General features: G+C 38.7%; 2 protein-coding genes across 3 annotated transcripts in view; both read left to right on the top strand.

Moving 5' to 3' along the window:
- CCDC126 (coiled-coil domain containing 126) overlaps positions 1–3,596 on the top strand; it is a 43,660-nt gene extending 40,064 nt beyond the window's left edge. For both annotated transcript variants that reach the window (XM_016190787.2, XM_007529044.3), the window contains one exon: positions 3,287–3,596. In XM_016190787.2, coding sequence (XP_016046273.1) covers positions 3,287–3,471 — 185 coding nt within the window. In that variant the 3' untranslated portion in view covers positions 3,472–3,596. The remainder of the gene's footprint in view (positions 1–3,286) is intronic.
- Positions 1–20,694, top strand: part of LOC103114303 (cytochrome b-c1 complex subunit 10-like) — a 530,783-nt gene that overhangs the window by 275,489 nt on the left and 234,600 nt on the right. The gene's annotated exons all lie outside the window — the stretch shown is intronic.

Here is a 20,694-nt window from a genome sequence, read left to right as displayed (position 1 = left end):
TTTCATGAGCAGTGAAGTAGTGCATAGGTGTGTGTCTCTCTTCCTCTTGACCATAGCATAAATCTGAACAAAATTAAAATAACTGAAATCATACAGAGTGTTCTCTGAGCACAGTGAACTCAAAATAATAGAAATCAATAACATAATGGGAAGTCTTCAAATAATTGAAAGCTAAACAACATGCTTCTAAATTATGGGTCAAAGAGAAAATCTCAAAGGAATTTTAAAGTCCATTGAGCTGAACAAAAATGAAAATACATCGGGTAAGTTGTGGTAGATAGCCAAACTAGTCCTGAGGGAAATTTAGGGCAATATGTTACATATATTAGAAAAGAGGAAGGTTGCAGCCCGAGATGTGGTGCAGTGGATAAAACCCTGGACCATAGGTAGGAGGCTCTGAGTCAACTCCAGCATCACGTATGCCAAAGTGATGCTCTGCTTCTTCATTCTGTGCACATGCTCTTCCCCCCCCCCCCATTATACAATAAGTCTCTGACATTAAAGAGAAATATTGCAAATCCATTTTGTAAGCTCCTACTTAAAGGACCTAAATTGTGGCAGAGGATGAAAATGGTTGAGATCAAAGTAGTAATTAATGGAATTGCAAAGAAACCATGGAGAAAAATCAGTGAAATAAAGATCTTGTCTGAAAGGGTCAAAAATAGATGGATTGCTACCAAGACAGACAAAAGAAAAGATGTAAGCATGTAAGCATCAAAATCAGGAAAGAAAAACGTGTACAAATTGGTTAACTTAGATAAAATGGAACAGTTCTTCAAAAACACAAGCTGCTACAATTATCTAATAGAAAATAGATGATTTGAATGGGTAGAGAACAATTGAGAGGGGAGTGGGGAATAGAGAGGGGGAGCAAGAGAGAGACCCCTGCAGCACTTGTGAAGCTTCACCCCTGCAGGTGGAGAAAATGGACTTGAACCTGGGTCTTTGTGTCCCTCCACATACAGTTTTACAAGATGTTACTGTTGGGAGAAGCAGCAAAGGGCATAGGAATTTCTTTACTAATTTATTTATTTTTTTAAATATTTATTTTATTTCTTTATTCCCTTATTTATTATTTCATTGCTCAGGGCCACTTCTTTCATTCAGGAGGGGAGATAACCTTAGCACTGAAATGTCCTACATTCCTATAACACCTCCCATGTTGTGTTGGAGTGTGACCCTGGGTCTCACACATGGTAGTGCAAGTATTTCACTTGGCAAGCTAACTCTCTGGCTTTTACTTTATTTTATTTGTTGGTTAGAGGCAGAAAGAAATCAAAAGGGAAGGAGATAGAGAAGGAGAAATACACCTGTAGCACCACTTCACCACTTGTAGTTGGAGACCAGGGGCTTGATTGGTGTTTGTGCATGGTAAAAGAATAGGAAAGCTTTTGGGGTGGGGGTGGGGAAAGGGGATGGGATACATAGTTCTGGTGGTGGGAACTGTGTGGAATTGTACCCCTCATATCCTATGGTCTTGTCAATATCTCCATTTTATAAATTTTTTAAAAAGTGCATTCAACCAAGTACACTACTGCCTGGCTCTCTCTGTTTTTTAATGACATTTTCTTTAAAGTGAGCACTTAACCAGGTGTCCCACTGCCTGGCCTCTAGTAACAAGCATTTTCTTTCTTTCTTTCTTCCTTTCTTTCTTTCTTTCTTTTTTTTACTTTTTTTTTTTTTACTAGTGATTTACAAAATTACATGTCAACAGCGGTCTAATTCCATACCATTCCCACCACCAGAATTCTAAATCCCAAATCCCTCTATTGTAAGCTCCAGCAGTTTTCCTAAGGTTGCAGATATTATGAGTTAACTATTATTTCTGTATCTGTCTATATTTGCATATAATTGCCCCCCCCCCTTTAAAGATCCCATCTTCTCTTCCTTTCCAAGCTACACATAGTACTATTACTATATCCCAATGTCCCTCTCTTTTTCCTCTTCTCTCTTTGGGTCTTGATGGAGTTCAGAGCCCTTTTATCCTCTTCCTCTTATCACTTCTCCCCCACTGGGAGTATAGATCAGAATTATTTTTGCATATTGTCTTTAAGGTTCATCAGCATTGGATTATGTATCAGAAAATAATTTCTTTTCTATCACTAAATAATAATTCATCATATTTAGATACCATGTTTTGTTCATCTACTAATGGAGACTTATTCTGTTTCTATCTTTTGGCTGTTGTAGACACTGCTGAAATGAATATGGGTGTACAACTATCTCTTTGCACCCCTGATTTTAATGTTGGGGACTACTAGGAGTGGAGTTGCTAGGTTGTATTTTTTTTTTTTTTGGTTGTGTGGTAATTTTATATTTAGTTTTTTTCAGAAATGTCCCTCTCTTTTTCTTCTTCTCTCTTTGGGTCCTGATGGGTCTCTTTGGGTCAGAGCCCTTTTATCCTCTTTCAAACTTTTCCACAGTCTCAGTATCATTTTACAGTCCTTTTAACAATTTTTGAGGGTTCTAGTTTGTCCATATCCTTTTATTATTCACATCTTAGTAGATGTGAATTGGTATTTCACTGTGATGGGCATCTTTTTATGTTCTTATTGATCATTTGCACATTTCTCTGACTAAATAGTCTATTCAGGTTCTTTGCCTATTAAAAAACATTTTAAAATCTCTTTTGTTGAGTTGAGAAATTTACTTACTTTTTATAATATTAAGGTTTAGTTTTTCTCCTGTCTGAATACTATCCTTTCATGCCTAAAAGTTTTAAATTTTGATGAAATCCAATTTAATTATTATATGTTTAATTTTCTTCCTTCCTTTCTTTCTCTCTCTCTCTTTCTTCCTTTCTTTCTTTTTCTTTTGTTTCAACAGCTTTCTTCTTTATCTACCAAGCCTGCAGTTAGCTATCTTTACAAATTAGTTTAAAAACTTAAGATAAAAGGTTTCCTACAGAGGCAACCTTTTTTATTCATTTGTTTTTACTTGGTGTTGGGAGTTGAACTCAGGACCTCAGACATGTGAAACATGTGCTATACCACTGAGCTACATCATTGGTCTACAGCTAACACTTAACTAGACTTAAATTCATTTTAATGTACTAGAAAAGTGAGATTTTTCTCTCACACTCATAACTCTGCTATTACTTTAAGTTCTGTATGTGATACTACTGAATAAAATAGATTTTTTTTTTCTTATTTATAGTATGAGTGCTTGAGGTGATTTGGGAATTAATCACTTTCCCTTTAAAATATAAAAATATGAATATTAAATGCTCTATCATTGTTTAATATTTCCTTTTTAACTTTTTTTTCCCTTTTTCTCTTCCTACTAGCGGATCTAAAAAGAACAATTGCTGTCCTCTTGGATGACATTTTACAACGTTTGGTAAAGCTAGAGAACAAAGTCGACTATATTGTTGTAAATGGCTCAGCAACCAACACAACTAATGGTACTAGTGGGAATCTGGTGCCAGTAACCACACATAAAAGGATAAACACATCAGGCAGCATTAGATAGCAGTTGAAGATCACCTTGTGCTGCTGCATCCACCGTGGATTATGTCCCAAGGCAGAAAAGCTCTTAAACTGCTGACTGACATAAAGTAATCCTTTCCAATAAAAGCTCTGCACATTTTCAAGGAGTATGCTGGATTTCTGGAACTCTAATTCTGTATATAATTTTTTTTTAATTGCTAGTTTGCTTTAAAGCAAGTCTCTTCAATGCTGTGCTATAACTTAAAGAGAATTTGATAACATAGTTGATGTAGTAAACGATTAGTGATATTTGTACAAATCTTTTGTGTTTTGAGATGAAACTGAAACTAAAATACTGAAAGATTGTGTAGTTGATTTCTAGAAAATATTTATTTAAATATGTATCATGTTTTTCAGACAATATTATCATTCAATCATTCCTGTTGCTGGATGTAACTGTTAAGACTAGTGCTATTAGAAAATGTGCTTACTTCCAGTACTATATTTTGTTACTCAGATTATGACCAGAGAAAGGAAGTATAATGTTGGAAATACTGACCCAAAGAATGTCTTCACTTGCACTATCCTTTAGGAAAACTGGAGGTTAATTATTGTATATTTTTTAAAATTAACATTTGTAAGAGTATAATCTTGAAATGGGTAGTAACCACTGTCTGTAATGTATTCTAAACATTGGAACAATTTAGTAACACTGAAATTGTAATCTCTAATCTCGTATATATAACAGTTTCTTATAATCTAAAAAAAATAAAAGATATTTTTGATGAGATTAAAACAAGTATTCTTAATGTTTCAGATATATGAATGTCAAGTTCAAAGTTTAACCCTTTGAGTGTCAGTGCTATCAAAGAAAGCACATTGTTTCCATATTTGAGTAATTTTTTACTTCATTATATTGCCAAGGGGCTGGGAGACTGAGATACTTGTTAGACTGATACATTTAAGGACACTAGCTAGATGTATATAATAAAGATATTTATGTTGCAATAAATTACTTGGAAAATGTATACATAGTGTCTGGCTTTATGAAATTTGGTTTTGTATGACATATACATTACATATTCACTTTATATAAAGACCACTTAAATAATAAAAGAACATTTAAAATATTTAAATATGAAGATTATCTTTTTAGGGAAACAGCTATTGTAAATAGCACAGGAAATCTTAATCTTGGGTAATTCTAGTAGAGAGCAAAGTATACCTTTATTTATATTTCCTTTGGAGCAAATTTAGTTACAGTATGGTGCCCTGCATTTCATACTATTTATTCTTTGTAGTAGCTGTTTAAGTGCAGCTAGCCTCTAGATTTCAACTAGATTGAATTTAATTATTGTTCATTAATACACTATGCTACCAAAATCTAGTAGCAATAACTGTAATGTTTTATTGAAGTAAGTATGAGAAAATATTGTTTCATGAAATGTCACTTTCCCAGACGCTCTTCTCTGTATATTTATGTGAAGAAGTTAGTTGTGTATTATTGCCAGGTAGAGTTTGGAATAATTGGTTAGTCTCTCTTACTGGATGTAAATGTTTTTGTTTTTTGTTTTTAGGGATGAAATAAAATATTTTATTTGTACTTAAAAGTGTTATCTTGCGTTGTTTTTTAAAATGGTAATTGTGCATTTAATAGCTGGTGATTAGAGGGAATCGTAAGTAATTTTGAGGTTTTGTTCCCATCAGCTTCAGATAATATTTTCAGAAGAGAAGAAATTACCTTATTCAAAATAGGAGAATCTGAATCCATGAGTTGATTCAAAGTTGGGACTATCCTTAAAGGCAATTCATAGGTTTGTATGGTTGAGTTTTTAAAATCAGGATTTCTGAGCCCTGTTCCCCTCCTGCAGAAGGGACACTTCATGAATGGTGAAGTAGGTCTGCTGCTGTCTTTTTTTGTCTCTCTCCCTTTCTACCTCCCCCTCCCATCTCAATTTCTATCTGTCCAATCTAATAAAAATAGAAAAAGAAGGAAAGAAAAAAAGAGAGGAAGAAGGAGAAAGAGGAAGAAAAAAAGAAAGAAAAAAAAGAAAGAAAGAAAGAGAGAAAGAAAGAAAGAAAGAAAGGGAGAAAGGAAGAAAGAAAGAAAAATGGCTGCTGGGTAGGCTGGGCGGGCTGGGTGGTGGTACAACCAGTTAAGCACGCGTAGTACTGTGCTGAAGGACCAATGCAAAGATCTGGATTTGAGCACCTGATCTCCACCTGCAGGGCGAATTCTTTAGAAGCGGCAAAGCAGGTTGCAGCTGTCTTATCTTTCTCCCTATCTCCCCCTCTCAATTTGTCATATCCAATAAAATGGAAGGAAAAAAAAGGGGGGCCGGGGGTGGAAGGTAGAAAGCGGCTAGGACCAGTGTATTCATAGTGCTGGCACCAAGCCCCAGTGATAACCCTGGTGGCAATAAAAATAAATCAAGATTTAGTATTTATATCTTCAGTTAATCATAGCTATTTGCGGCATTATCACAGAGGGATATCACTAAAGGTACTAAAATATTCAATTTTGTTCCAGAATATCTTTGAGTTTAATTTAGCACTATATTGTTAAAAGCATTATTTCAAATAGTTAATGATAACTGGTTTCATCCATTTCCAAGAAACATTTAGGATCTTGAATTAAGTATATTGTAGAGATTTTTTTGTGTGACAATAATATTCTGAAGTTTGAGTTTATAGACTCTTATCTGATTTAATTGTGTCTCAGAAACTTAAAATGTTAACAGGCTTACTTAGTAACTTGGCTTGCAGTTTTGATTTATTTTAATATATGTATTTTTTTTTAATGAGAGACCAGAAATGAAAAAAGAGAGACCAGAATACTGCTCAACAATGATTTATGGTGTTATTAGGGGTTAAATCTGCATCATTTGAAGCCTGGTGTCTGTAAGTTCTGTCTGAGCCGTCTCTCCAGCCTCCAGGTTTGCTTCGATTGCAAGCAATATTCTGTTTCCAACCAAAGAATTTGAGTTGATTACAGTTACATTGTTTCCGTCTCACTTTTTATAGAGAAATATATGCCTTAAAAGAGGACATGAGCACCACGAGGCCACCCCATCAGCTGGGGCCCTAGTCAGGGAGTCCTGAGATTCCCAAACAGACTTGATGGGCCTCGACCTCAAATAGATCCCTCTCTCCATTGTTACTGGTCATCTCTATCAGGAACAACACAACAGACCCCTTTGTGGGCCCCCATAAGACCTTGCCCTCAACTTGGATCAACAACGGCAGAGAATATTCCATCCTCCGAAGGGAGGACAGACAACATACTCTATGCTACACCTGAGGAAGATGGGTCCATATTGGGGCAGGTTGGAATGTACCTACTCATGACCACAGAATGTGAGCTCAGATCTACAGGGATGCAGAGGTCATATAGGCTCCTAAGCTGAATATATGGGCCCCAGACCACATCAAATCGATGGGGTTTACAATCAACAATATTTATACACCTTTACCATATTAGGGGGCTAGTCTTCTTCCGTGATCCAGCTTTCTGTTCCCTTTCCAGCCATGACATCATCTCCCTAGACGATAACTTGGATCCACCTGCATATCAGATTTCAGGTTCAGGGGAAAAAACAAATAAACAAACAAACAAAATTTATGTAGCCACAGGCCCTTTGGAAGATAACTAAAATAGGCCTACTAGCTATCTACAAAATGGAGGACCCCCCCCCCCAACTTTTCATCTGTACTATTCCAGCCTTTACGTTCATGATTAGTCAACAATTTGTTTGGCTTTATATGTTAACTCTCTTTTCAGCCACCAGGTTCCAGATGCTAGCAGGATGCTGACCATACTTCCCTGGACAGACAACCCCACCAATGTGTCCTGGAGCTCTGCTTCCCCAGACCCCCACCCTACTAGGGAAAGAGAGGCGGGCTGGGAGTATGTATGGATCAACCTGTCAACACCCATGTTCAGTGGGGAAGCAATTACAGAAGCCAGACCTTCAACCTTCTGCACACCACAATGACCTTGGGTTCATAGTCCCAGAGGGTTAAAGAATAGGAAAGCTATCAGGGGAGGGGATGGAATACGGCGTTCTGGTGGTGGGAGTTGTGTGGAGTTGTACCCCTATTACCTATGGTTCTTGTCAGTGTTTCCTTTTTATAAATAAAAATTATATACAAAAAAAGAGGACATGAGGGGCTGTGTGGTGACACACCCAGTTGCACATGTTACCACGTGCAAGGACCTGGGTTTTGAACCCCCATTCCTTGCCTGCAGGGGGAAAGCTTTGCAAGTGGTGAAGCAGGCCCTTAGGTGTCTGTCTTTCTATCTCCCTCTATTTCCCCCACTCCTCTTAATTTCTCTCTGTCCTATCAAAGTTGGGGGGCAGGTAGAGAGGAATAATGACTGCTGGGAGTGGTAGGGATTTGTTGTGCTGGTATGGAGTCCTAGCAATATCCCTGGTGGCAGTAAAAGGAGGAGGAAAGGAAGAAGAAGGGAGAGTCAAAAGCATTTCATAGAAACCAGCTTTTTATTTTTAATATTTTTCTCTGTAATTGAAAACCATATATATATATATATATATAACCTCGAATGATTACTTTTTTATTTTTTTTATTTTTTACCAGAGCACAGTTCAGCTCTGGTTTATGGTGGTGCTGGGGATTGAACCTAGGACTTTGGGGCCTCAGGCATGAAAGTCTCTTTGTATAACCATTATACTATCTACCCTCATCCGAATGATTACTTTTTTAGGTACTAGGGAATGAACCCAGGGCTTTGAACGTACATGATACACTGAACTGCCTCCATGACCCAATTTTTATTCTGTATCGTTAGAGGGAGAAATAGCAAAAGCACTGCTCTGCCACCCTTGGTGTTGTCCACAGTACTGCCATGTGCTAGAGACTGGACCCAGCACCACACACATGGTAAGGCATGCACTTTAATTATTGAGTAGTCTCCCAGTCCCTGAATAATTCCTAACAACTTTTGGTTGTAGGGGTTAGGGAGCAGAATAGTAGGGCTCATCTTTTGAGAAAGTGAGGGGAGAGAAAGAAGTGAACAGCAGCCCAGAAGGTACTGAAATGGGAAGAGCACCATACTTGCAAGCAAAAGGTCTTAAGTTTGATCCTGGCATCATACATGCCAGAGTGATACTCAGATTCCCTCTTCCATAAACATAATAAATAAACCTAAAAAAAAAGGGTAGTATTTTTACATGTATACTGTCCTCTACTGCTTTGCTGTGGAAGCTCAATTAGGGTATTCCTTTGTGTGTGTGTGTGTGTGTGTGTGTGTGTGTGTGTGTGTGTGTGTGAAGGCTGGGGCCTGAATCTGGGTCCTTGCACACTGTAACATGCACTCAATTAGGTGTGCTACCACCCACCCCCTCTCATTAAGTTTTTCTTTCTTTTTTTAAAATTTTACTAGTGATTTAGCATTGATTTACAAAATGACATGTCAACAGGGGTATGCTTCCACACTGTTCCCACCACCGGAGTTCTGAATCCCCAGTCTCCCCTCTGGAAGCCACCACAGTTCTCCTAAGGATACAGACAGATAAGTGCCAACCATCATCTCCTGTTGGCCATTTTTCCCATTTAATGGATATGACAGAGAGAAATTGAAAGAGGAGGAGATAGGGAGAGAGAAAGACCTGCTTCAGTGCTTGTGAAGTAACTGGCTTGTGGACTGACTACATTTGTGCATAATTGCCCCTTCCTTCCTTCCTTCCTTCCTTCCTTCCTTCCTTCCTTCCTTCCTTCCTCCCTCCCTCCCTTCCTTCCTTCCTTCCTCCCTCCCTTCCTTCCTTCCTTCCTTCCTTTCATCCTTCCGTTCATCCTTTCTTCCTTCCTACCCTCCCTTCCTCCCTCCTTTCGTTTTATTTATTTATTTATTTATTTATTTATTTATTTATTTATTTCCATCAGGATTATTGCTGAGGCTCGGTGCCTGCACTATGAATCTAATGCTCCTGGGGGTCATTTTATGTGTCGATCCCCCCCCCTTTTGTTTTATTTGTCAGGGCAGAGAGAAGTTGAGAGGGAAAGGGTGATAGAAAGGGAGAAGGACACCTCCAGACCTGCTTTACCACTCGTGAAGCATCCCCACTGCAGGTGGAGAGCGTGGAACCGAACCCTGGTCCTTCCTCATGGTAGTATGAATGATTAACCAGGTTCACCATCCCCTCCCTGGTCCTCTAGATATATTTTCTATGTAGACTGTTCCATGTTTTGGTACAGATTTGCTGTGGTTCTAGCTCTATTCTGAACATTTTTTGTCCAGAGATAAATTCTGTTATCACTTATATAAATATGAACCTGATCTTTCTAGCCTAACTATACTGACTTCTTATTTCTATTTAAAATAATAACATCCAAGTTTTCACTATGAACCTGAATTTGCTCCTGGATGCTCCTTTTCTTCCTTCTTACCACCTTCTAAATTCCTTTTTCCTAGACATAACAAATTTTTTTTTGCCTCAGCAAATTCCATCTTTATAATTCTGTTTGTAAATCTCAGTCCTCGAGGATTCTTGGTTCCTTCCACATTTTGAGGTGTTCTTTTAACAGTATTTGTTAAGGGAATTAAAAAAAAATTATTTATGTTTTTGAGAGCGATGCAGATACAGACAGAGAGAGAGAGAAAGGGAGACAGAGAAAGTGAGAGAGAGAAGAGAGAGAAAGAGAGAGAGAGAGAGAGAGAGAGAGAGAAGAGAGAGAGAGAAACACCAGAGCACTGCTCAGCTCTGGTTTAAGGTGGTGCAGGGCATTGAACCTGGGATTTAGGAGCCTCAGGCATGAGAGTCTATTTGCATAACCATTATACTGAGTCCCCCACCCCTGGGAATTTGTTTCTGTCTGCATGAGTACACCTTTAGTATTCTTCTTCCCTTTTAAATGTCTCATCTTGATATTGATATATACCTGGCATTAAATTATATAATTAAGTTTTTGCAACTCCTTTAAAATTTTCACGATTTATAAAAATGTTCAAATGTACACAGTAGTCAGAAGACTACAACTAACCCAAAGTCTTTTTGACTTTTTCCACAAATTCACATCTAACATTTCTTTCTCTCTTCCTTCTGCTTTTTTTTTTTTTTTTTGATAGAGACAGAAATTGAGAAGGAAGAGGGAGATAGAGGAGAAAGAGGAAGAGAAACAGAGAAACATCTGCAACACTACTTCACTGCTATGAAGATTTGTCTCTGCAGGTGGGGACTCGAGGGACTTGAACCTGGGTCCTTAGGAACTGTAGTATATGCAGTCAACCAAAGTGTGCCACCATCAGCCCCTAATATTTCTTAATATTTCATAAAGTTAATTTTCCCAGTTTCCTCAAAAATGTCTTTTTACACTTTTTCCCCCCAAATTAAAATCTAAACAAGGCTTGCATAACTCATCACCTGCAGGGGATGAAGCTTCACTAACATTGAAGCAGGTCTGCAGGTTCATCTTTCTCTGTCTCCTCCACTCTCAATTCTCTGTCTCTATCATAAATAATAATAATAAACCAATTCACATATTTGAATTTGGATCTTACAGCATTATTTTAATAATGCGCTATATTTCCTTTTCCCTCCATTTATTTAGAAAAACTTAGGTCAGTAGTTGTGTAGAGTATCTTGAATTATTTTATTGGATGGTGTAATTTGTTTCTCTTTTATTTCTTGTCATCTAGAAGTTGGAGCTAAATACTTGATAAATTTCCTTAATTTTTTTCAGCAAGTATACATTATTAGTAGTGATTTCACACTTCATATTTTGTTAGAGCTACACATAGTCTGACTATGTGGCATATAATGTCAAATTGTTTTCACTTTCAATAATGCTTCTTCAGGTGGTAGTAGCCTGATTGCTTCATTGTAACATTCCCTATCAAATAGTCTAACTAGAGACCCAGACACTACACAGTGGGCAGCATATGCAACTTGGATGCATGAGGCTCTAAGTTTTTTTTTATTAGTGATTTAATATTGATTTACAAAATTATGGGATAACATGGGCATAACTTTATACTGTTTCCACCATGAGAGTTGTGTCCCTATTCCCTCCACTGGAAACTGCATTAGTTCTCCCAGGGTCACAGATATGGTTTGACTATTATTTCTATAGCTATATTTATATATATTTGCCTATTTTTTCCTGTCTTCACCTTCTTTCTAAGTCACACCTACACCTGTTACTACTTTCAAATGTCCTTCTCTTTTTCCCTCTTCTCTCTCTGGGTCCTGATGAAATAGGAAATTTGAGTCATCTGTTTTTCTTCCCCTAACATTTATCCCCCTTTGGAAGTATGGGTCAATTAAAAAAATTAAATTATGTGCACATATTTATGTATTATTGAATAGAGACAGAGAAGTTGAGAGCTGAGGAGGAGATAGAGAGGAAGAGAGAGACACCTGCAGGCCTGTTTCACCACTTGTGAAGCTTTTCTCCTACAGGTGGAGACCAGGGACTTGAACCTGGGTCCTTGCTCACTCTAATGTGAGCACTTAATGTATGCCACTGCCTGGCTTCCTGGGCTATCGCTGGGTCTTAGTGCCTGCACTACAAATCCACTGCTCCTGGTAACCTTTTTTGGTTTTTTTTTCCCATTTTATTGGATAGGACAGAGAAACTGAGAGGGAGAGGGGAAGATGGAGAGGAGAGAAAGACACCTGCAGACCTACTCTACTGCTTGTGAGGTAAACCCCCTACAGGTGGGGAGCAGGGGCTCAAACAGGGATCCTTGAGTGGGTCCTTGGGCTTTGTGCTATGGACATTTAACACAGTGCATCACTGCCCAACACCCGCCCCCCAATTCTTTATGGGGTGCAGAAGGTGGGAGTTCTGGCTTCTATACTTGCTTCTCCCCTGGACATGCACATTGGCAGGTTGATCCATACCTCTAGCCTGTTTCTGTTTTTCCCTAGTATGGCAGAGCTCTGGAAAGGTGAGGTGAGATCTTCTCCCGAGGGAGGTCAAAGTGGAATCAGTAGTGTCTGCAACTTGCTAGGTGAAAAGCTGTAAGATATAAAGCAGGACAAAAATATTTAATAAACAGGAACCATAAAGCACAAAGTAGGAGTATAGCAGATGAGAATAGGGATCTTAGTAGGGATAGAAGCTAGGGAGTCTATTTTAGCTTGGGCCAGTTCTCCTCTGCACAATGGCCAGCAACTGTGGAGGAGGCGGGGGAGATGGGCCACACTGGGGGTCCTGGGGACCCTGCTGACAAGGGTGAGTGTGCGGAGGAGAATCACGACCTCCTCTGGGAGAAGCTTCAGAGAGACAACTCGTTTATTCAGGGATACAAACAGGTAGATATACCCAAGGGTTAGGAAAAGGTTAAGATAATCATTAAGCCACACACACACTACAGGGTTAAGTCTTGGCCTATCAGGTGTTTGTTCATTACTGGGAAGTTACCACATAAGGTCTGGTCATGAGCTCACCATGCGTAGGTAGGCTCCTCAGGGCTGAGGGGAAGGGGACAGTTAAGCAAAACCAGGATATTTGTGGTGGGTTTCAGTTGGCCATATATGGTAATTTATGGCCTTTGTTCAAAGAAAATGAGGAAGCATGTGCAAGGAAGTTCCCAGTCTGGAAATATCCATTCATCTTAAGGTTATAAGGTTGAGTGAGGACCTGCCTACTGCCCTTCCTGTGAGGAGGGGTCTTGGGGTCAACTCTCTCAGACCCTCATGGAGATGATGGTTTGGATTCCCCAGACAGTGGGACTTTCCCTACATTAGGTATATTCTTTTTTTAAATTTTTTTATTTAAGAAAGGATTAATTAACAAAACCATAGGGTAGGATGGGTACAATTCCACACAATTCCCACCGCCCAATCTCCATATCCCACCCCCTCCCCCGATAGCTTTCCCATTCTCTATCCCTCTGGGAGCATGGACCCAGGGTCATTGTGGGTTGCAGAAGGTAGAAGGTCTGGCTTCTGTAATTGCTTCCCCACTGAACATGGGCGTTGACTGGTCCGTCCACACTCCCAGTCTGCCTCTCTCTTTCCCTAGTAGGTTGGGTCTCTGGGGAAGCTGAGCTCCAGGACACATTGGTGGGGTCTAGAGAAGCCTGGCTGGCATCCTGATGACATCTGGAACCTGGTGACTGAAAAGAGAGTTAACATACGAAGCCAAACAAATTGTTGAGCAGTCATGGACCCAACTTAGGTATATTCTTAGGGGCTTGAGCTTGATAGCTAACATGTAGATGACCTAAATATATTGTCTTGGAAGATGGTGTCAAAGTTGAGACTAGGGCTATAAAGCTGGATTAGGGCAGAGAGTAACTACCAAACTCAAAGAAAATACAACCCTAGTAGTTAAAAAAATAAATAAACCAAATAAAATGTATCAGGATGGCAAAATAAGAAAAAAAGAAGAAAAAATACATAAATACAATTAACTATTAACTCCATTGATCTGACCTAGGGCCCATGTTTATTCATATTTAGCATAGGAGCCTATATAACCTCTGAATCCCTGTCAGTTTGAGCTCACAGTTCATGATCAGAGCTGGGAACAGTCTAGGCTGCACTAATTTCAGAACCCATCTCCCTTGAGTGGCAGAATAGGCTGACCCAACCTCCCTTTGGAGAGTGGGATAGTCCCTACTTGTGCTAATTTATAGTGAAGGGAAGGTCCTTGGAGAGGCCCATAAGAGGGCTTGTGATGTTACTGATGGAATTGACCAGTGATGGTGTAGAGATGGATCTATTAGAGATCCAGGCCCATCATATCTATGTAGGAATCCAAGGATTCCATGACTAGGGTCCCAGATGATAGGGTGGCCTGATATTGACCAAAACAGCTATCATTAAGCGGGGCCCTAAGTTTGATCCTCAACACTGCATATGGCAGAGTTATGCTCTTGTTCTCTCTGTCTGTCTATCTCATAAAGGAGCCATTTAAAAAGATAAAGCAAGCCCTGCTAATCAATAACCACCTTAATATTTGAAAAAAAAAAGCCTATTGATTGTAGTGTTTATTGATGACCATTTTCTGATTTGATTATAAATAATTAGGGGTTGAAAGATGGTTTATTATTTATATCATTATGTCTACATTTATTAGCTAGAATGATTTTATATAGATGACCTTTGACACATCCATTTGTATTATTTAGTTACTCTGAAATATTGTTTATACCATTAAGGCAGAGAAGATCTTTAGTTATTTCTTCTTCAGTTATCCCATTTTGGAGTAATGTGTTTATTTCCTAGCAACCTTTATGATGTTCATCAAGTCTCTTTCTCTCTCCTTTTATGCATATCACTATGAACTCATGACCTTACAGTTTTAATGGGTTTTTACCACTTGAAGTCATTTGATACTCAAAGCATTCTATTTTGAGCACAAGGAAGAACCTTTAGAGGTTGCTGCATTCATTTGATATAACCGTACTAGTTTTTGATAGGTTCTTTGCTTTTTTGTACAGTAAGCTATCCAAAGTTCAGCTAGTACATTTACTGGAATTGCCTATTTGTGAGAAAAATCCTGAGTCCTTTTAGTGTAAAATGACATTTTGGGACTGCAGCATAGAATTTTTGTTGCTATAGGACTGTCATTGCTTTTTTCCCTTTTTCAGTGGCCAGAGCTAATAATAATAATAATAAACCTTTGAAAAATAAATATTATGAGTTTATGCTATTAACCAGTACAGTTTTAAATTATAAGGTTTTTAACCCAAACCATTTAAGCTAAACATTATTACCTTAATGTTTTTTTATTATTTAAAAAATATTTTATTTATTTTATTTTTGAGAGAGATGCAGATAGATAGATAGATAGAGAGAGAGAGAGAGAGAGAAACACTAGAGCACTTCTCAGCTCTGGCTTATGGGATTGAACCTGGGACTTTGGAGCTTCAGGCATGAGAGTCTGTTTGTATAACCATTATGCTATCTCTCCCACCCCTTAATAGTTTTTTTAAATGCAGTTCTTAAGCCTTCCATATGTGTACAAAGACCATCACCACTAGATGAATTTTTTCAGTATGTTTTAAATTTTCAAGTTGAGAGGAAGAGAGACAGAGGAGAAAGTGACATACCACAGCATTGCTCCACCAATTTCCTCTAGTGCCATGGTGTTGTCATGTGGTGCCAAGGCTCAAATTTAGCATCTTGCATATAGTAAAGCAAGCTGTCTACCAGGTGAGCCATTTCTCAGGTGTATGTCTTCAACATTTTTTGTTCTTATAATAATTTCTTTCAAATTAATTGTTTACAATAAATACAGTTGTTGGAATATGTATAAAATTTCACAGTTATCTGTGTCTTTTTTTCCCCTTTTCATTAGGAATATAGTTTCTCACAGCTCCCATCACCATCGTTCTGTGTCCTCATCCCAACCTCTTAGATAACCATAATAGTTGTCCCACAGTCTTAGATATGGGTTGACTTTTTTCCTCCCTCATATTTGTGTGTTCAGTTCTCTACACTGCACATATAGCTGAAATCATCCTGTAGTTTGCCTTTACCTCCTTACTTACTTCACTAAGCATAACTTTCTCCATTTCCATCCACTTTGTCTCAAAGGACACAATATTATCTTTTTATTGCTGAGTAGTACTCCACTGAGTATATATCTCATAACTTTTTTTATCCAATCATCTGTTGAAAAGCATTTCAGTTGTTTACAAATTTTTGCTATTGTGAATAATGCCACTATGGATATGGGGGGGTGCATATATCCCTTTAAATCAGTGTAATATCTTTTGGGTAAATGCCTAGGAGTGGGATTGCTGGATCATAAGGTATTTCTATCTGTGTTTGTTTAAGGATTCTCCATATTATTCTCCATAGTGGTTGTACTAGTTTGTATTCCCACCAGCAATGTAATAGAGTTCTTCTCTCTCCACATCCTTTCCAACACTTAACTTCTCTTGTTTTGCATGGATGTTGGCAGGTCAGTCTATACTCCCAGCCTGTTTCTATCTTTCCCTGGAGGGGAAGGGGTCTGGGGAGGTGGGTTTCTAGGACACACTGGTGAGGGACACATTGCCTGGGGAAGTCAGGATGGCGTCATGGTAGCATCTGCAACTTGGTGGTTGAGAGATGATAAGATATAAAGGACAAATTGTTTAATAAACAGGAACACGAAGGTAGGAATAGAGCAAATGAAGATGGGGTCTTTGTGTGGGAAGAAGCTAGGAAATCTATTTTAAGTATGTTACATGTGGCCCATGACTTTATTAATTTTTGCCTGAGCATGACAGCTAACATGGTGGGCTAAAAGTTTTGTCTGGGGAGATGGTGTCAAAGTTGAGACTAGGTCTAGAAAGCTGGACTAGGAAAGAGAGTAATTCTCAAATACGAGGAAAGTATATAAATTACATACTTTAAATTTTTTAGTAAATTATATACTTTTAACTGTTAACCCTGTCGATCTGACCTAGGGCCCATGTCTATTCATATTTAGCACAGGGTCCTGTGTAACCTCTGCATCCTTGTCAGTCTGAGCTCACAGTTCATGGTCACAGCTAGAAACATTCTAGGCTGCACTCATTTCAGGACCAGCCTCCCTTTGGAGAGTAGGGCAGTCCCTACCATTGTTGTTCTACAGTGAGGGCAAGGTTTGGTAGAGGCCCACAAGAGGGCTTATGATGATGTTCCTGATGGAAGTGACCAGTGATGGTGGAGAAAGGGATCTGTTAGAGGTGTAGGCCCATCATATCTTTGTGGGAATCCAAAAATTTACTGACTAGAGCCCCAGATGTTGGGGTGGCCTAATAGTGACCAAAAAGTGTGCTAGTCTCTTACCCTTTTCCAGCTTTTGTAGTCCTTACTTTATTTGAAAAGGTTAGCCTTAGAGTGATTGAGGGTAAGTAGTGGCTAAGAGAGGAGGATATCTAGGCCTAAGTAGTAAATAATAGATTAAGTACTTTATGATGTCTTCTTTAGGTCTTTCTACTTGCTTGCTGAATTTATTGAGTCAAAGTCTATTCACAGTAGAGTACTGAGCACTTTTACTTTAAGGTATATATTTTCCCCTGATTTGTGGATATATGTGCACATGTACCTTACCCCCTCGGCCCTGGGTCCTGGTCTATATATAGGTTCTGTAACTTTGTTAGCAAATGCACCATTAGAAATGGAATTACCGAGTCTTATGTGTTAATAAAGGCAAGAGACTGGCCTACTTTAATGATGATTAAAGCACTATCAGGCCACCCCATCAGCTGGGGCCCTAGTCAGGGAGTCCTCAGATTCCTACACAGATGTGATGAGCCTAGACCTCGAATAGAGCCCTCTCTCCATTGTTACTGGTCATCTCCATCAGGAACAACACAATAGACCCCTTTGTGGGCCCCCATAGGACCTTGCCCTCAACATGGATCAACAATGGTAGAGAATGTTCCATCCTCTGAAGGGAGGCTAGACAACATACTCTATCTTCCACCTGAGAAAGATGGGTCCTGAAATTGGGGCATCTTGGAACGTCCCTACTCATGACCATAGAATGTGAGCACAGATCTACAAGGATGCAGAGGCTCCATAGGCTCCTAAGCTGAATATGGGCCCCAGATCAATAGAGAGGGAGAGAGACAGAGAGACACCTGCAACACTGCTTCACCACTTGTGAAGCTTTCCCCCTGCAGGTGGGGACCAGGGGCTCGAAACTGGGTCCTTGCACACTGTAACATGTGTGCTCAACTATCACCCAAGTATCTCTTCTTTTGAAAACTATTTATATCTTCTGCCCACTTTTTTATTGGGTTGTTGGTAGTTGTATTCTAGATATGCAAATGAAGAAAAGGCTTTTCTAGGGCTCTGCTTTTAAAGAGTTTATAATCTCAAAGGAATTATTTATGTGGTGTGGTTATATTGTAACTTTTTAAAACATTATTTGTTAAAAACACATTCTGAGGTGTTTATGGGAAATGATATGATATTTTGATCTGAAACATTTAAAATATTAAAAGTGCACAATAGTCTGCAGGGACTCAATACGTGCAGCAAGCAAATAGAAACACCTAAAGAAGACTCCATGAAGTACTTAATCTACTATTTACTACTTAGGCCTAGATACCCTCTTCACCTACTTTCTATTGCATTTTCCTCAATCACTCTGTTTTACCTTGTCAGATAAAGTAAGGACTACAAAAGAGGGATAAGGGCAAGAGACCAGCACACTCTAATGATGGCCCCCTTGGCCACTACCAGGCCACCCCATCATCTGGGGTCCTAGATCAGATTGATGGGATTTACAGTTAATAGCATTTATATACATTCCTCTTATTTTGGAGCTACTCTTTTCCTAATCTAGCTTTCTAGTCCTATTTTCAACTCTGATACCATCTTCTCAGACAATACCTTTAGCTCACCTCCATGTTAGCTATTAGGCTCAGGTAAAAATCACTAACGTTGTGGGCCCCTGGGAATATACCTAAAATGAACTTCTAGCTTCTTCCCACACCAGGACCATTAGTTTCATCTGTTCTATTATTACCTGTTGGTTCCTGGTTATTAAGCAATTTGTCCTGCTTTATATCTTTATATACCTTTTCAGCCACCAAGTTGCAGACACTACCATGATGCCATCTTGACTTCCCTGGGCAGGTAACCCCACTTATTATGTCCTGAAACCTCCCCTCCCCAGAGGCTGTTTCACACTAGGAAAAGATAGAAATAGGCTGGGGGTATGGATTGACCCGCCAATGTCCATGTTCAGTGGGGAAGCAATTACAGAAGCAAGACCTTGCACCTTCTGCTCCCCAAAAAGAATTTTGTTCCATACTCCCAGAGGAATGAAGAACAGGGAAGCTTCCAATGAAGGAGATGGGACATGGAACTCTGGTGGTGGAAATTGTATGAAATTGTACTCCTGTTGCCCTAAATCTTGTTAATCATTATTAAATCACTAAAAAGAAAAAAAAAAGAAAAAGAAATAAAGAAACCATAACACCTCACTATCACTCATGAAATTCTCCTTGTTCTGCCCATGGTACTGCCATGTGGTGTTGGGGTTGAGCTAAGAGTATTAAGTATGATCTTGAACTACTTCTTGGCTCTTTAGACATAGTTAAATATTTGTTAATTTCAGGACAGTTTAGAAGAAAGTAACTCAGTGGAACAATAGGAATAAAAAAAGACAAAAGTATGAAAATGAAGTTGAGAATAAAACAAATATATAGTTTGGCCACAAAGTCTTTAATATTAAAAACTCATTAAAATAAATTATTTAAAATATACTTATGGTGGGAAGGGAAGGATACCATAATGGCCCATGGAAACACAGAAATATAGCAAGTAGAATTTTTTTGGTAAATAAGATGCTTATTTGCTAAAACAATAAGATTTTATAGAATTAAAAAAATGAAAGGTTAAAAAACCAGCATGTGAGTCACAAGGAATATGACTGAGATAATACAATAAATTAGATAATAAAACTATCTGAAAGAATTAGAAGGTTTTGCAAAGTAATTCACCATATTGGTCGTATGCCTTTTCATGCATGAGACTTAGCATTGAGCCACAGCACTACATTGGACTATTATGACATCAGGGGGAAGCTTTGCTTCTGTGATGTGTGTCTTACTCTCTCTCTATCTGAATGAAAAATGACCTGGGAGAGGTAAAACTGCACATGTGGAAGGCCCAGGATCCACAAAAATTAAATTTTTTTTTAGCAAGTACTGAGAATAAAGCTGACAGATTCTATGCTGACATTTTATGGGAGAAGCATAAAACTTTATTTGAAAAGTTACATGGGCCAGGTAGTGGATCACCTGGTTGAGCGCATATATTACCGTGTGCAAGGACCTGGGTTCAAGCCTCCAGTCTCCATCTGTAGTAGGGAAGCCTCATTAGCAGTGAAGCAGTGCTGCAGGTGTCTTCCTCTCTCTACTTCTTGCTGGTCTATTAAAATTTTTAAAAAATGATACTTTTTTTTAAAGTTACAAAAATCCCAAATAAGTAGAGAGACTGATAAAACAAATTCTTGTATTGGAAGATTCAAAGATAACAGCTGTTTCCAAATTGGTCCCTGAAGTCAGTACAATCCAAATTAAAGTTTTAATTTTTTTTGGTAGGATTTTATGTCATTTCCAAAAATTAAATGGAAGTCCTAAAGATTCAAACGAGTTAAGGCAATCTTGAAGAAGTTTTGCTGGGGAATGGGCAGTCAAGCACGCATAGTACTATGCACTAGGACCCACTCAAGAATGGTGCTTGAGACCCCCCCCCCCACTCCCCTGCAGAAGGAACGCTTCAGGACCTGTGAAGCAGGTCTGCAGGTGTGTCTTTCTCCCATGCTCTCTCTCCTCTCTTAATTTCTCTCTGCCCTGTCA

This window comes from Erinaceus europaeus, chromosome 8 (genome assembly GCF_950295315.1).
Source record: "Erinaceus europaeus chromosome 8, mEriEur2.1, whole genome shotgun sequence".
Taxonomy (NCBI): Eukaryota; Metazoa; Chordata; class Mammalia; order Eulipotyphla; family Erinaceidae; genus Erinaceus; species Erinaceus europaeus.
Note: the sequence above shows the minus strand (reverse complement) of the source record. Positions and strands in the feature narration are given on the sequence as shown.